Source organism: Tauraco erythrolophus, chromosome 20, assembly GCF_009769465.1.
Source record: "Tauraco erythrolophus isolate bTauEry1 chromosome 20, bTauEry1.pri, whole genome shotgun sequence".
In the NCBI taxonomy this organism is placed as follows: Eukaryota; Metazoa; Chordata; class Aves; order Musophagiformes; family Musophagidae; genus Tauraco; species Tauraco erythrolophus.
Window position 1 is genome coordinate 4,846,886 of NC_141484.1, and position 18,066 is coordinate 4,864,951.

General features: G+C 43.7%; 1 protein-coding gene across 1 annotated transcript in view; it reads right to left on the reverse strand.

Moving 5' to 3' along the window:
• RAB11FIP4 (RAB11 family interacting protein 4) overlaps positions 1-18,066 on the reverse strand; it is a 119,049-nt gene that overhangs the window by 74,366 nt on the left and 26,617 nt on the right. Inside the window, exon 2 of the mRNA XM_086624012.1 lies at positions 2,634-2,721. Within this exon, the coding sequence (XP_086480138.1) occupies positions 2,634-2,721 (88 nt within the window). The remainder of the gene's footprint in view (positions 1-2,633; positions 2,722-18,066) is intronic.

Consider the following 18,066-nt stretch of genomic DNA (forward strand, 5'->3'; position numbering starts at 1 on the left):
GCACTAAGGATGAGGAAAGGCTTGATGTCCACTTGTAAAGGAACACAACACTTTTCATTTGTACCATGCAAGAGTGAATAATGCTCTGGTTTATGGAGGAGAGAGGCCAAGCTGCAGATTTTAGGTCCAGGGTTTGGGGTTTTTCCTTGCAGCAAGAGCTGCTACCAACCAGTTACAGAGCAGACATTGAACACTGACGCTTAGGATTTTTTTCAGGTTCCAACATTTAGCTTTTCGCTAAGATCCATACCTGGATCTGAAATGCTCAAATCAGCCTCATCAGAGGTCAATTCTTTACCACTGAGATTTGAATCTGTTGTTGATGCTTCAAAGAAATTCAAGGCATTGAACTCCCAAAAAAACCTTGACACTGTATCACCTCTATGCAGAAAAAAACTTCTTCAGCATACTATAAAGGCAAGCATCTATGAGACAAATTAATTTCAAGTCTCATAAATAAGAAATACACAAGGCATTAGGATAGTAAAGCTTTAATTTAAACATTTGGCTTTCAGTGCTAAGAATAACACCAGCTTCGCACACCATTACTGAAAAAAAACACTAGATTTATAGTAGGATCTCATTTTGCTCTATTAATCTGATTGCCTCGAGCAATCACAATAGGCTGAGATGTCAAAGAGTCATATTTATAATCTGTTGCTGCCAAGACAAATTGCTTTTGTTCGATAACAAGCCTGCTGCTACCCCTGGGATGTGGCTGCACTGAAAAGTGAGAGGTGACAACATGGTGGAGGCCTTCCATTCTGAAAGGTAGACACACCTTTTCCAAACTTGAATACGACCAACTTCATTTTTAAGAAAAGCATGGCTGGTAGCTAAAGACCAGTAAAACTTCCATGCTGTGAGGTGAGCACCAGAACCAGCTTTTCTGAAGAGATGCTGTGAAAGCATGCATAACAACGTCTTATCAGAAACAGATACAACTGCTCCTGCGATTACACACGCCTGGCACTGACACTGTGGAAGTGCTGACAATGCTAATGACGTGCTAAGAGAGCTCCAGGTGATGCTGCAGACTTGGATGATTTCTCTGTACCTGTTTACATATACATACTAATACCCATCAAGCATATGATTTGGACCCTACCTATAATATGCTCTACGTAAGGGCTTAAAGCTATTCATAAACTTGGAGCATAAGGTATTCCAGTGAGTTTGATCAAGTCACGTCTTTGCAGGACTAGATCTTAAGATATGAACACATGAATCAGTTCCCAGAAGGTGAACAAGGATGAAAACTCCCAAGGCATCATCACTCTCCGATAACTGTCAATATGCACACGCTGTCCCTCACAGTAAAAGAAATGTAGCTGCCCACTCCTTCACTGAGGGTGCTGCCCACTGTGGATAAGGGCACAGTTATTACAGAAGAGATGTTCTTCTTGATAACATCTATCCCTTCCTGATCATATTTTGTGAATTTGTGCATATCTTTAGACTGCAAATTACAGAGGACTACCAGACGATTTACAGAGCTTGTGCCTCATCTAACCTAGAACCCAGTTTGCTACAGCATTTCCTGGACAAGAAAAACCTCTAGTACAGACTTCAGTGTCTATACACTTACACATAAACTTTCCTTCTGGGCTTTCTATCACCTTCAAACACATCAGTGTCACCTTGGAAGGTGTCTCCATGAACATGGGCTGAGAGCAGCTTCTCACTATAATTTTACATAATTATACACTGTCCTTGGCTGCCATAAACTTTAATTAAAATTGCTGTGGTGTTACATTCTTGCATCATTATGGTTTCCTAATAATCTCATCGTAGCAGCCTCCCCAGAGGCTTCTCCTGGAATCACTCTACAATCACTGTGACATTCACCCGGTCTCTGAAGTGAAGCCTCTGGGCTGTGACAGCACTCTGGCACTTTACTAAGGACATACTATGTGTCTGGAAAAGGACAGACTGGATTATTTTGCTATGGGAAGCTAGAAGACTAATGAGCAGCAAAATGGCTAAAGTCCCTCTTCAGTGTTTGCTCCACTGTCCTTTGGCGAAGCTATAAAGCATAATAACGTCCGTATCTTTTGTCAAGGACTGTGTTTCCTTGCAAAGGAGATGGCTTGATCCACCTGGTCTCTATCTGCAGGGCTTGCATGGCCAACCTGTAATTAACCCTTTTCATTCCAATATATGTCCCCAGGTACCTTGAAATCATGAATTAACTATACCTTGCCAATACCTCATGAAGAGTATAATAGTCTTAAATTTCCTAGTAGAGAAACTAAAGCCCAAGGGCTCTCTAACTTCCTTAGGTGAATCAACAGCAGAACCAGATGACGCATCAGACTTTGGCACTGCCTGATAACCACAAAGCTACACTTTCTTCTGCTATGTTTGTCTTTAAACCATATCACATTAATTCTGAAAAACTAACAGTAAACCAATACACAAGTGCCTGTAGATATAGGAACTCTAACATTGTTCACCACTGACACGAGATGCACAAAAAGGAAAAATACACTGGCTCTGTTCCCAGAGTTGCCCTACTGTCACTACAAATAACCACAGCCAAAAGAGGCAATATCTTTGATTATTACATTTTCTGCAACCAGAGAAACATCAGCGGAACTGAAGTGGATTATTTTTAAGAAATATGCACATACCTTTGATAGCAAAAACTCCATGACAGAAGTCCTTAAAATTGATTCTTCCCAAATCATTTGGGTCCAAGTACTTTGCCAGTTTTTCCACCTAAAAGAAGAGATCATAAAATATGTGTTGAGCTTGGTGCATCATCAGTTGCTCAGTTGGTCTATATCTTCTGTGGAAGACCTCAAGTGGAAGAATACCTGTAATGTTCACTTGAATCAGCCAACAAATCATTCTGCAAGTAGACATCATGTTTTATAGTTGGATTATCTGGTGCTCTGACCAAAACTTCTGCAGCTGGGACACATTAACACTCTCCTGTGTGATCTCAAGAACTTAATAAGGGATGAATCTGTGACTTAGCCTCTCATCTTAGAGCAGGGTGCTAACAGAATCTCCTTTCCTAGGAGCCCTTGCTGTGTGTGCAGCTCATAGGAACTTAAAACCTTAGTGATCTCCATTCCTCTTATCAAAAGTTATTGGGGAAGGAGAAAGGACAGATAAAGATGTACAGAACCCATAGTAGTCTCATTCCCTGAAGAATCCAGACCGTAGAAGGGAAAACTCATTGGACACTCATTGGACAAAACTTCCTTGCCACAGCAGAGAATACAAGTTTTGTATAGGAAAATAGAACTATATTAACAGCACAAAAAGATTCACGTGACAAAATAGAGAACGGTTTTGTTCAGTACACTATGCAAACAAGCAATGGACTTACTGCTTATAATCTCAGCTTCACAGTTTAGCCCTTCTGATGACTACTCACCATAAAATGAGATTACACTGAATTTAAACACAGCCACCAAATTGGCATTTGCCCCAAAGAAGGTCTGGCAGATTTTTCACAAGGGTTTTGGGAAAGAGGGAGAAAAGCTGTCTGGATAGGAGAGGCTGTTGTGTGTTGTGCTGTTTAGAGTAAAGGAATAGTATATTCCTCTTAGAATAAAGAAACAAGTAGCTGAAGAAGAGCAAGGAGAGAGGCAGAACAGTCCAGGGAGGTGGGCACAGTGCTGGGACACCCCAGCTGGCTGTTCTCTGTGATAAATACACTGTGTGACATTGTGCAAGTCCCCTCAGGTCCCTGTGCCTTTGCCTGTTGTACCTAGCAAGTACCCTCACTGAGGCAGAGACAGCCTCTTGCTGCTCAGAAGCAAACTCACAGTCAGCTGCAGCACAACTCTGACCTTCATCTTGGCCCTCCAGACACCCTGGAGTATAAACAAGTTGAGCGTAGGAGGACAGCAGGACGTAGGATGCTCCTGGTGACTACAATGTGAGCTCAGATATGTCAGTCTGAGCAGTAACAAAAGCCCAGCTGGAAAGATATCCAGCAAATGAATCCAGATGACCCAGTTTCTCGATTTTCTGGTGTGGTTTTTTTTTTTTTCCCTAATGCGCTAGCAAAACCCTAGCAGTTTCTTAAAGCCCTGCAGATAATGCACTGATGTGTACGCATGACACTTCTTCCTTCAGATTCTCTCAGTGCTTATAAACTCCCTCTGTGCCAATAAATGCCATGATCAGCCAAAGTTCTCATTTAGAACAAGCAAATCTGGATGAGAAAACAACAAAATTTTTACTGACATGCAAAATTCTATGTTGAATGAGAAAGGAACAATTTGATCCTTACATTGATTCCTTTCCCCTCTCCTTTTCTTAGAAAAAAAAAAAATCAGCTCATGTAGGCAGGGCAAATAAGGAGATGTATGATGACTTCAGAGCCCATGACAAGTTAGAAATCTTCTTAAAACTTTCTTATTGCACAAGGCTTCACAACTCAAGTCCTCCCAGCCAGTCAGTGGAACCCTGTCAGCTATTGTGCAGCTCACAATCAAATTCCTACACCTGGTATCACAAGTGATTACTGTAGCCCCACTAACTTATAGCAGCAAAGACATGTTTCTGTTTCCAAAACATCACCAGAAACTGTAGTGTGTGTTTAACACATATAAGACCAGCTGGAAATCCTTACTGAAACCAATTAAATAGACACACACTTGATACGGGAAAGCTGGGTCAGTGTTATCCTTGCTCACCTTCACAAACAACATAGATGTTACAGAAAGATGAAGCGATGGCAGAAATTCCTTTTTTCAACCTACTTTTGGGTGCATTCAAAAGAGCATAATCAAACAGGCCACTGATGCTGGGAGCAGTGAGATTTTCCACTTGAAAATCCTCCTGACCACTGCAGTAGCTTAAATACGTGGCAGAGGTATCAGGGGATGTAACTCAGCCTGACTCCAGAGGCTTTGATGAAGACCTTGGTGCAGCCACTGGCTGAGCATCAGTCCCTTCATGGATACAGCAACAAAATCTGATCTGACACCAGCCTGCTAAGTTACAAGATCAGCCTGTAACTCTCTCTGACAAATGGCAAGCTCCCATCATTGCAATGGAATTAAAATACTATTTCGGATGCTTGCAGGGTTGCTTTAGAGAATTCTATTTCCTGTAGGTCTCTTGCTAAGAGGCAAAAAATTGTGTTTTAGGTTTTAATGTACAGATTCCTGCAGCCAGCTGGGAAGCCTCTATGCTATTGAATATTGTGCTATAACACAGTAGTGTCACTGGGTATTCCCAGTGAATCTGGCACATTAAGTTTATTTCTCAAAGTTGACCCCATGATTTTAGTCTACCAGTTGCTCAGTGATATACAATTACATTTTTTAAATCCAATTAAATAAGATGTTATATGCCTGAGTGTGTCTTAGGAAGGAACACAGAACATGTTCGCATTTAGGTCTAAGCAATGTCTTAACAGTAAATGAAATTATCACCTGAGAAAAGTGCTTCAGTCTCCAGTTTCCCCTAAATCTAATTTTGCAGGTTTTCAATTAGATTTTATAACACAAATAACTGACATTAGTGCAGGAGATGATGAAGAATTTACAGAACAGCCTGATAGAATTTATGCCACTAGTGCTCACATTTTCAGCCAGTGCTAATCAATACAGCTCCCAGCACAGGTCAGGAGCTGCAAGGATTTGGATCAAGTAGGACTACATTTAGGTGGATACTTGCATAGAGTTTGTGTATTAATATACACACATGTATTGTACACAAATCCCTGCATATTTGTATAGAGTTTCAAGCCTGTAGTGCACTTGATCATGCGTTTTTACCTGTAGCTTTCTGGGATAAGGCCAGAAGTTCTTCCTGGTTAATTCCAGACTGAAGGCATTACTTAAAATTAACCTCAGTTTCAAGCAGTGGCCAAATAAACTATGCCATCACAGCTATCTCTAAATCTCCTCTGCTGTCTATACTGTGTCAATCATCCTTCTGCTTCACTTTGTAGAGAAATCATGTCCTATCCTCCTCCTTCTCAGAAAGGGGTGACTCCCAGCAATTAATCAGAAGTTGTAATGTTTATTTATAGCCTCAGGAAACGTGAAGGGCTTGCCAGCCTAACTGCCAGGCTGCATGACATCGAAGCCTTTTTTGCAGTCAGCAACCCCCTGGGCTTGCAGCTAGGGTAGTCTGCTAGCAAACGAGGGAGCAGCAGCCTTTCAGCCCGTTAACGGAATGGGCAATGCAGCCCGTTTTTGCACACGTGCAATATGCCAGCTGTGCCAGTCCTGGGCACAGACTCCTGAGCCTCCTGTGTCTCTAGGCGGTGCTAGGCTCTGCCTTCTCTGCTGATCCCATTGCAAGGGACACAGGGCTTCAAAACCAACTGCTGCCAAAATTCAGTGCTGAAACGACCATGTAATTGTTGTGATACCTACAGGCAGCATAGGGAATGTACCATGTGCTTCAGAGTTTAACATCCTAAGCCATCACGATGAGCTGGAGACAGTGTTTTGGGCTGGGGACACTTTTGTCAGCATTGCTGCACAGAGCAGTCCTCCTCCGTGTGAGACAGCACAAACAAGGTCTGGATTGCAAACTAGTTCTTCATTGTAGGAAGAGGACAAGGACAGAAAAAATTAGCTGCAGGCTCAATAATCTAGCCTGTGCTTTTGGCAGCTGCAAGGGTCTCTCTAATGAACCCTTCAGTAGACACCCGATAGTCTCAGAGAGAAGACATAAATCATTTTTGCTTTGGGAAACAATCGCAGAAAACCAAACCCTCTGTCCCTATTGTTTAACTTGCTTGGATGAATGGGTGATTATCCGTTCAATGCAAACATACTTCTCCATTGTAATAACAGGTCACTTCAGCCAAAGCATTTGCCTTCTTTCTGTTGGGATTCCCAGCTAGACTGACTGCGCTGCAAAGAGATGCTTGTCTCCTGCTGCTTTTTGACACATAAAAGTAGGCTAGGAAGACTTTAAAGTATCTCTACAATAAAAATAAAGAGACAAGGTTCAGTGTGAAGAAAGAATTTTGAAATAAAAACTGACCAAGGCAGAGATGCATATTAATGAGCAGGAATTAGCAGCGCAAAGCAGTGGACAATAAAGTCAGGCAGAATATTCTTCCACCAGCGAGCCTCTGGTTCAACATGTAAGTTCTGGATGCAACGTGGAGGTGAAGGGCTGAGGCTTTGTGGCACACACTTTGTAAGTGCGCAGGCTGGCGCAGGTCAGGAAGCAAGAAGGGCTGGTTTCTCAGCTCTAAGGCTGTGAGCAAATGATTTACAACCCAGCTCTATACAGAGGCTGAACATAGCAAACAGAGTGTCAGTAGGAAATCTGCCATACTAAACCCTACCCAGGAAAGAAGTGAGAGCAGAAACTGAGTCAAAAGGCTAAAAACTAAGAGACCTAGGCTGCTGCAGAACCATCTGTGGGCTGCCAGAATCGATGGCACAGCTGAGTCCAGACACAGGAGAGCAGAGGTGAAATCCTGGTGTCAGCGAAGTCAAGACAGAAACCCACAGTCAGCCCAGAGGTTGCTCAGAAATTTACCTGCAAGGGTTTTAAATCCAGTACACACTGGGCTATTTTTGTGCCCGCAGATCCAGTCAGCTGTGCTGTCCTTTGCCCACTTCTTTCAACAGGGCTTTCAGGTGGTGCCCCACCACACAAGCCTGAAGTCTAAAGTTTTCAGAAGACCTGGTGTTTGTACTGAATTCAAAGTGTCCTAAAAATGACAAGGGAAGGAGGGCATTTTTCCTTTGAACTCCATCTAGTCACTCAGCAACTGGGAAATACATTTCCTCAGTTCCTTCAGCCCAAAGTTGCTCGCTGCGTTAGCTAGAGGCATGCCTAACTATGTTGGGGCAGCTTTAAATTTACTGCAGAACAGAACTTTCCATTTCCCAGCTCTGCTTCAGTGGAGGTGTGAAAGGTCCCCTCGTATCTCCTATGTCCACACATGAGTACCAGATATGGGGACAGACTCAGCCTTCACTGTAGAAAGGAAATCCGGAGTGCCTCGGATAAAATTCACATCTAAACGAAAGCACCGACCATCCTGCCAAGGATACAAAACAGGAACCTGTGACTAACTCAGCCACTGCTCGACACAAGGAGCCAGTCACAAGCACATACCAAGGTGTGTAGGAGAGTGAAGTCACTGCAATCTGCTGCTCTATCTAGAGGCAAAGGAAATGTTTCTTAGCTTTTGCTCAAACTAATTCCCTTCCCAGCATCTCTGAGCACGCCTGCTGTCCCAGGACTCGCAGCACCTCAGAGCATGACCACACACCCTACATGACTGGGCATCTGAATGACTGTTCAGAGAAGAAGGGAAAGGATTTTTATAGCAGAGGGAGTGGAGGAAGAGGACAGGTCACTGACAAACCTCAGAAGAGATTTATTGAAACTGATCTTTTCTTGCAATTGAGTTCAATACAGGGGCACCTCCCAGCCAAGGAACCCTCTCAGGACTCCTGGCCAGCTCTCATACTGATGCTGCCAAAACAGCTAGGCATTTTTTCCAGCAAAGATCTTCTGACTGGAACTGAATCCTGCTTCCATTTCCAGGCAAGAAGAAACTCAGACCTCTACTGACCTCGCTTAATTTTCTTCACAAACTGACCAGCACAGAAGGGATTTTGTTAACATAAAGAAAACTTGTTAGATTTAGATGTAATTGAGTTCTGAGGGACCCCATACTGGCTCCATCCACTGAAATCTTACAGCAGGATCCAAGTCACAGCCAGAAGATGCTATTTGAAATAAACAACTTGTCTCAGCAGTTCGCCTTCATACTGCAGGAGCCTGTGAGCACGTCTCACCCTGAAGCGTGAGCAGGGAACACCTGGGAGCTGTGAGAATGGCAAGACCAGCACTTGCAAGAAAGGTCAGGCTGTGCCACAGCAGCGACATTTGGGCAGGATCTCCTGAAGCAGGAGTGTCTCTGAGAAACCTCAAAAAACAGCATAAGGAGATTAAAAATGTAAATGCTGCAGGGTGGAATTAGAGAGGTTCCCACATGGTTTATACAGGGAGCAGCAGAACTGCACTCACTCTGAATTTAACAGACCGGCCTTTTCTGCATCTGAGAAAGGGGCGTAAGTTTACACCTTCACAGTGCAAAATGCAGAGGCAGGACTCGTGCCAGCTGAGCAGTGCCAGGCAATGCGGCCACCATGTGTGCTGAGATCCACCCCCAGCTCTTTAGCCAGTCCCTGGGTTCAGGCCTTTTTAGCATCCATGTGGTCCGGAAAGTTAGAGCTCTTCAGTAAGGCACCCTCACTGTTGCACAGGGCTGTTTGTTTCGTCCCCTGTCCCAATCTAGGGCCTTGAGTAACAAAGCAAGAGGGACTCTTGTTGCTGTGGCTCAGTCAAAAACTGCCATCTTCCTCTTCCCCAGCCTGCTTTCCCTTTGCTCGGCATGTCCTGGTCCTCCACTACTTCACTCTGCAGCTGGCCGCAGCCATCTAGACACCAGCAATTTCTCATTTTGCCGCATTACAGACAACACTAGATAGAGGCTTTGCTGTTTCCTTGCTTACATAAGCCTCCTAAATGATCAATCTAGCTATTAATTAGTTCCCTCTAAAGGGCTACTACTAAAAACAACCTGCCATAACCGAGAGGTGCAGGAGTGCTCAGGAGATCCATTAGTGTGGGATGCCAGCGTCTCTATTGGGATTTGGTAGCATCGTTCCTTCCCTGAAGCCACTTGGTGTTTGCATTCACAGAGTGGGAGTAAATATAAATCCATGATGATGAAATTTGCAGATGACAGGCTGATAAATAACAACAACGAAGACAATCTCACACTCCTCTGGACAGCTTTGTAAGTGAAGCTCATACAGACAGAATGAGTTTTAAGCATCACCCAGCAAGGTCACGAAACAGAAAGGAATACAAAAGAGAAGGAAAAGGAGTAACACATCTACAGAGAGGAGGACTGTCTTTTGATGAGCTGCGATTTATAGATCCAGGGAAGAAGAACGAGGCTTCTCTATGATATTCTGGCAATTCTGAGAAGAGGAAGATGAGGGACGTTATTTTACATTGCATTGGAGAAATTAGCAGTAACACAGTTGTAGTATCCTCTTTCATAAGAGATGCTGAAAACGCAGACAGGTTGCAGAAAACTGACATAATGTTCAAGTGCTGTGGAAACACCACACGCAACCAAAGTCAGTCTTCGCTGTTTAATTTGGCAAAAGGGAGACCGAGTGGTGATTTGTTACTAGGTATAAAGACTGCAAACAGGAAATTGCAGGTTCTAAAGGACTCTCTAGTCTAGCAGAGGAAAGACATAAAGAATCATTAGCTGCAAATTAAAATCGAACAAAGTGAAATTAAAAACGAGGCACAATTTTGGGTGGTTTACCCATGAGAACTATGAAACAGAACCAATCTGGAACTACAAAAAAGAACTGGACTCCCTCATCTGAGGCCTTTTGAGAAGACAACAAGATATACTTGGAAGATTTACCTAGCCTAGAGGAAGTGGGTTAAAAGCTGTGCTGTCACTGTTTCAGGATATCACACTACATGACCTGATGTTCTCCCTCAACCTGACCATAAAACAAATGAAGGACCATGGCCTTCGTCACGTGTGTAAGGCGTGGAAGACCAGCATTTAGAAATCACGGGTCCAGCAAACAGCCTGCCCTCACCATTCGGTTCTAGCAGACTGTGTATTGTAAATAATTCGTACCACTGCGAACAGCATCATGAATTTCCATCAGCTGCTGCCTGATCCCAACACATGCAGGAACATATATCACTGCTGGAAACATTGACTTTGAATTTGCTTTGAATTTTGATTTCAAGCATCAGTCATTGCCCCATGGTACTTTATCAACAGGCTTCAAGCCTGAAAGTCGGCTTGTCTTTAAGTTTTCTGTAAACAGAAATGATTATTTCAGTTTCTGCTTTAACTGGGGACACCTGCTCTACCAACTAGAAGGCAGATTTTGAGACTGTATCCTAAATGACGTAAGCAAATTTGTTGAATAGTCTTGGCCTTGACTTTGAGCAAATTCCTAAATCTGTCAAATCCATCACCTACTAATGGCTCCATTCACTGGCTTTTCTGGGTTTAGCACCAACACATGGAATTGCATCTTATTCCAAATATTAACTGGGTGCATGGTCTCGGTCCAATTGGAGAAAAATATCCACCAGTTACCCAGATGAAGAAAACATCCATGATGTGGCATTTTGCTGAGCGTGTGAAATGTATTAGTGAATTATGAAGCCACAGCAAGAAAGAGGTGGTTTCGGGGGCACTGCAGGTGGTTGAGCACGTTCAAAGGCAAAAGGGAAGCTCCTCGTGTTCATGTGTTATTAATGCCCTGCGCAAGCATTACGTTGACTCAGGTGGGCGACAGATGGAGAATGCAGTTGAACTACTGGAACAGGAACGATGGAGCACTGCAGATCCGCAGCACACGCACAGGAAGTCTGCTGCTGTCCTTCAGAAATGCAAGGACAGCACGCGCTCCGCATCTGCTGAGCTGCACCTGCCCGTGCCTGGCGGAGAAGCTTTGGAGCAGTTTCCAGAAGGGAGGAACAGGAGACTAGCGCCATTAACTGCCTCTTCTCAGCTCAGGAGAGTGATGAGGGCAGGAGCTATGGGATTCATGTACCTGCAGGTCATGACGGTTTAACTATCTAGACTGGAAGATCCAAGCTGCTGGGGAAAAAAGACAGTATCCAGTGTCCATGGGACTATGGCAGGAGGGTCAGAGCTGTAAGTTTACAAGTAGCATGCTGTTACCAGCAAATGACTCCATCCGCTTTGGCTTCCCCTTCTTTAAAATGGCTATGGCAATACTTAAACCACATTAAAAGGGCACCATAAAGGTGATGATACCGGAGACAGCAATGAAATCTGCACCAAGCTGGTCCATCCTGTAGGTTGTTGGGTTTTTCAGCCTGTCTCACTTGCCCACTATAGCCTGCCTTCTAATTCTCAATATTACGGACCAGTGTCTGTCACCTCTTAATGTATCTGCTTGACTCTACATGGAACCAGATACAGTAATGATTAGGCCTGATACAACACAGGCATTTCTAAACCCTACTGTGTTGCAGTGAAACTTGCCCCACTGGGCAGACCCTTATCATCATGTTGTTTTCTTATTTTGTCAAATAGCATTTTGTTATCTTCTGAGAGTAAAAGATTGAGCCATATGGTACTGCACAGAGAGAACACATTAGGGATGGATTTGTTTAAAACATTCTAATATGCAAATAAACTATTAAGAGAACATAATACTCCATGAACCTCAATGAATGTGTGTGTGCAACAGAAAACCAGGCAGTGCCAGGACAATCGATGCTATGACTTCTGTTCTCTATTGAGAAATCACTTGCTGTCTTTAATACGTATGATGACACAAACCTAATTTGGGATAACAACAAATACAATTCTTGTAACGCCACATACCCAGATTTTGTACTTAACATCTTTACAGTTAGGATTTCTAAACATAGCTGAGACCCAGAAGTTACTACACCTAAGGAATCCCTTCTCTTACACCATATACCTCACTGGGTAAACCTCTCTTCACACAGAACAAAACATTTTATGACCAGAGAGAATCACCAGTAAACTTTAAAACAGAGTGCATGGAAATAGCTCTGAATCTGACCACACCTGAGAAAGGATCATTGCCTGGAATTAGGATTTTGTGAACTTCCTCAGAGTACACATCCCAAAGAGACCATTCACAGCTACAGAAACTACTTTCCCCTATCCTATCTGCAAGCCAGGGATCACCAAAATCCTGGTGAGATTTTCATCAGCAATCTACACCTTTCAGTGCATCAATTGCTTATACAGACAATACCACTAGAACAGTATTTCTCATTTACTTTGTCCCTCCTAATGTAATGTAGCAGCTGACAATGAGCAAGCATCAGAATCACAAGATCAACATCCCTCTAGAGACTCCCCCCACCATCCATCATTCTTTCATTTAAAGTTACTTAGAGCTGATTTGAACAGGATTCCATTTCCCTCCTTCCCTCTGATGCTGTGTTGCAAAACAAGACATTTGTCTGAGCCCACCAATCTTACAATAGTCTATGGGGAATCCCACGCAGTCTGGAATGCCATGGGAACAGAGAGCAAGGCTAAAAATATGCCAGAGCCATCTGTTGACTCCACAGTGATTTTTTTTGTGTTGCTCTGGAAACAATGGGTTAACAAGTTGAACAATTTTCCTAAAACCACTGATTCACTCACTTGCTAAAATAAGCAGGGCTGCATTAACACCTTCTCCTCCACTTCCACCAGCACTGAAAGCAAGGCTTCCTGGAAAACAAGGCTGTTAGCAAAAGCTGCGAGGAGCTGAAATGAAGCACAGCCCATTATCGTCTTGTTCATTAGCATAAGTCAAATATAGCAGAGAATAGTCAGATCTCAGGAGATGCAGTAGGTAATTGGTCATGTGGGTGCAGCATGCTTTGCCTTTAAACAACAAGGAGGAAAATGTTTGGGTAATGTCAGGCTTATCTACAAGTGATGCAACACAGATCCATTTTCAGAGAAAATATTCTTCCTCTCTGCAGCTTGTGGTGTGTGTGATCATTCTCGTCAACACATAAAGGGAACTTACACAGAATAATGGTTTTCATGGCTTCCAGTTGTGAGACATCAGCCAAATGGGATCTATGCCAGGAATAATTATCATTTTTTGAAGTAAAACTGGGGAGAGAGCTGGGGCACACAGTGCCGGCTCATCAGCCAACGCTTTCTCAGCGCCTTCCTTGCTGACACATCTGCAGTCACATTTTAATCGAGGTGTTATCATATGCAAAGAACAAACAAAATACCAAAGACCAGCAGGAAGAGGCTGGAGGGGGTGGGGAGAAAAAAGTCAGTCTGAACCATGACTGGTAGGTAGGTCACAGCATGCAGCTCAGACATCTCCTATTCCAGTGAAAACACAGTGCCCCAAGTCAAACAGAAGCTGCAGAAAGTTCACCAAACCAGTGCCTAAAGCGAGTGCCGCTGTTACAAGTGTGCTCCAGGCTTGTGCTGAAATCCAGGCAGTGACTCCAGACTGCACGGCTCGTGCAAAATCAGAACAAGGCACTTTTCTGCCAGCCATATGATGGCACTCCATTTGTTCTCTGATTCACTGTCAGAAACACAGCTAAATGCAATGGCAGACTCCTGAGATGTGATATCACCCAGTTTTGTCAGCAATATCCGTACGAGTTGAATTTCTAGCCTCAGAGATACAAAGCAAGTATTGCACTTAGACTGTCACGTCTCTTGACTGTGTTTTCATTGTTACTTTCTTTCCTTAATGCATCAAACTAACCAAACAATACGCAACCAGAACCCAGCACTGTGTTTCACACACAACACCTACTTTCAAAAACAATTTAGATTGTGGTCTGAGAGCCAGCCAGAGACGCGCCCAGGGCAGCACAGCATGGGCATCCTCAGCTCTCTCAGCCTGGTCTCCTGAAATCAGGTTTGAACCCAGCTGTTAAAAGGGAATGTGGTCAGCTTTTGGCATGCTCACAGATGCAGAGGATGAAATGTAGGTCTTGAGATCTGATCTCAAATGCAAACACCTGAGCAGCAGTCCTGAAATTAAACTGAATGAAAGAAATTTCATGGCAAATTAATGCTTTGACATAAATCCTGGGAGGAATGAGTACTGGATGAATCCAGCACAGGAAGACACACATTAGTTAAGATGACAAACATCAGGCAGAAAGGTATGATTAAAGGAGCAATCTTCCACTTAGTTAAAGAGAAAGATGCTTAACCTTTCAGAAAAGTGTAGCGGGGAGATAACGTCCTTCCCCAAAGAAACAGAGGAGGAAATGTGTGGTAAGTACCACTCGTTATAGCAGGATAATTACCAACTCTGAAATGAGGTTGACAGGTTTGAACAGCAGCTGATTCCTCTGACGTCAAGACAAGGGAAGCACAGATAAGCAGGCTGTGACAGCAGTGGCAGAGTCAGGACTGCTAGTGCTGAGAGAGGAGAGCAATGAACCTCTCCAAGAGCAACGCTGCCAGGGGCTGAGGGAAGGAGGGAGTCCTTGCTGCATCAGCTCACACAAGCAGGCAGATTCCTGACTGCAGCACTCACACAGCCAGCAGTGGTAATATTTTCTAATTCCCCTGTGCCTTGTTGTGCCAGCTTGTGCCTTGTTGTTGTGCCAGCTCCAGGGAACGCGATAGCCCAGAGCCCCCTTGTACCTCCCGTTCCCACATCATGAGTAATTCCCCCGTACAGAAATGCATCATTCAAACTGCAAAGGAGGAAATTTTCAGTGTATAAAATCACACTAGAAATCCACATTACTCTTTGATCTACACTGGGAAAGACATAAGAAGGAATGATAATTAGCCAGCATTTTTGTGTAGAAAGGGACAGATGAAACACAAAGCCTGTGTGCATAGAAAAATGCACGCTCTCTCCAGCCTTAGAAGCTGTACAAGGGTGCTTCATGTTACAGTACTTCCTATACTCTGCATCCTTATTAGCCATCACAGCCCGGCTCATATTAGTACTTCTTAATGGTTAGAAAGCTGAAAGCAAGAAAGATCCAAAGCCTAATACAAAGAGAAAGGAAATAAAAGTTCACAGTTACGATGGAATGGTACTTTTGTGTTTTAGAAGTGTGCCCAATTCAACTGTTAGCAATTAGTGTTGGTATCGTGAGATCTCAGTGAGGGACTGGACCCAATTCTCGGCTCACTGTACGCACTATTGAAAAGATAATATCTGACGCAAAGGTAATTTTCTCTGCTGGAATGTGATTTTACCTTCTTACCCAGAACCAGATGGACTGTAAAGAGTGCTGGCCCAGGGACTAAGCAGGAATGGCAGATTTTGAAACAGAGATTTGGCTAATGGAAAATCCCTACTCTCCTGAGCAGAAATATGAGCTGGACTGCAGCATCACTGCATTTGGAATCGGTATTTGTGTGCATGTGTGCCCCTGTCAATGTGCTGTGCACCTTGGCCAGTGTGTACCAGGTGTGCTGTCCCTGGGATTGCCCCACAGAGGACATCAGCTGACTACAGCACCTCGCTTTTTAGCTGAACAGAGACACCATCCCACTCCCCATCTAACTTTCCTCTTGTACACAAGGGACCAAGCCCCACAAGAGAACAAATAACAAAAAGTAACAACACAGCACTTCACCAGCCTGAGATTCAGCTGGTACTCACTAGCCCTGTGCTCGCACTACCCTTTGGTCTGCACCAGGAAAGGTAAAAGCAGTTCTGTGATCACTTCCATCAGATGAAAAATCACATCTCATAGGCTCAGGTAAGCAGGTCAATGTTTCCAGTCCAGCTGTCAATTAAGGTAATAGTCATTAGAGAGACATTTCTGCCCGCCTGCATGTGGGACTGACTGTTCATGCCTGTATGCACAGCACAGAAGTCCACAGGGCTGTTCCTGTTGTGTGAAACTGTTTCCTCCTAAAGCCTTTTAAGAAGTTACTGTTTTGGTCTTGCTCATTTCTACTGCTGCCTTTTTCAACCAGCTGTTAGTAGGGATGTAGCTTGTGTTTTCTTGTCAATGTGTATATATTTATCATCTCTCAGTGGCATATGTTGATTTATTTTTCATACTTGTTGATGCTTTGTGTATCAGTATGTGAATTCCTTTTTCTCCACACTAAAATCAAACCAAACAGCCTGACCAAAAAATAGTAGTTTTTATTTTTCCAGCCAATATATGTAGGTATTGTGACAATACATTGCCACAGAGTCCCAGACAGTGAAAATTAATTGCTTGGAAAACAAAACCAACTAACCCTTTTATTGTAAAACAGAATAGGCACTGTTTGCAGTGAATCAGGAGAGCTGCTCCTGAGACAGACCTCCAGAAATAAGGTAAGAATTGGTCACTGGAGCTCAGATTATTATCTCTGGTGTAGAACATCTCTTACCCACTGCCAATCAGGCTATGTGCAGTTCTGCTTTGAGGCATCTATACAAGAGGAGAGTGGAGTAGTTTATCCTTTTCACCATACCTCACCCCAATTCCAGGTAAAACACATACAGTAAAACATTATTTCTAACCCAGAAATCAGAGTAGACACTTGCACCCTCTTCTTGGCCTTTCAGTTCACAGGCTCTTCTTCGCTTCATAGTTTAAACGCTCTTGACAATTCATTGATCCCCTGTGAAATCCCTAAATAGCCAAAAAGTGATTACTGTGTACTTGCCAGACCTTCCACGGTGCAATTTCTCTCAAATACTCAGAGATTCTGCTGCTGCTGCCTTCTCTCAACCTGCCAAAACTGTGCTTGTATCTATTTTCCTCCAACATAAAGATGTCTTGTAGGAGTTACAATCAAGAGGTAAGAGAACGCAGAAATCACAAAAGATTTATACTGCAAGGCTCTCACCCAACTGCATTTCACTGCAGTGTTGGATCTGAGAAACCAGTCCACTGCAATAGCTAGACACGTACCAGCCACAAGAAACCACCTGTTACTCCTCCCGCATTGCCAGGGGCACAGTTTCAGATGTGTGTTATCTGCAAGGGCTCAGAAGATACTTGCTACAGAACAAATGTGTAATTTACCCTTCAGTGATAAGCCTCAGCAAAGCCCTGTAGCAAAGGTAGATGTATGAAACACAAGGTGGGACCTTGAGAGCCTGAAAGAAAAAAAGGAGCCTTCTGAGAACACCTGAGGAACACTCACTGGGCAGTGTGTAGTCGGTTTCCTCACCATGCAGTAGAGTACGTAGTTTCATGGTTTGTAACCATCTTGAGTGAAACAGCCGGACACTTTTACATCTGCATAGCAATGGCAGTGTCTTATCTGACACTGCTAGTCGTGGCCTGGCATATGAGGGCTCCCCACAGAGAGGGCTGATGGACTGATTCTGCCTGATGTTGCCATGGACTGGGTGCCTTTCTGTACATATTTTCTTAAAATCTCTCTGTGAAGACTCTGACTCCGGGAGGAGAGGAACTTCAGGGCTGCAGCTTAGTCAATACATAAGGGGAAACACCAAAGGAAAAATAAGCTGGTGCCTCAGTAACGGAGGGAGGCACTCCTGCCCCCGCTGCAGCACCTCGCCCGCAGACTGCGGAACAGGCAGCAGCTGCCACATCTCTTAATTGTGGTGGTCTGGACAGGAT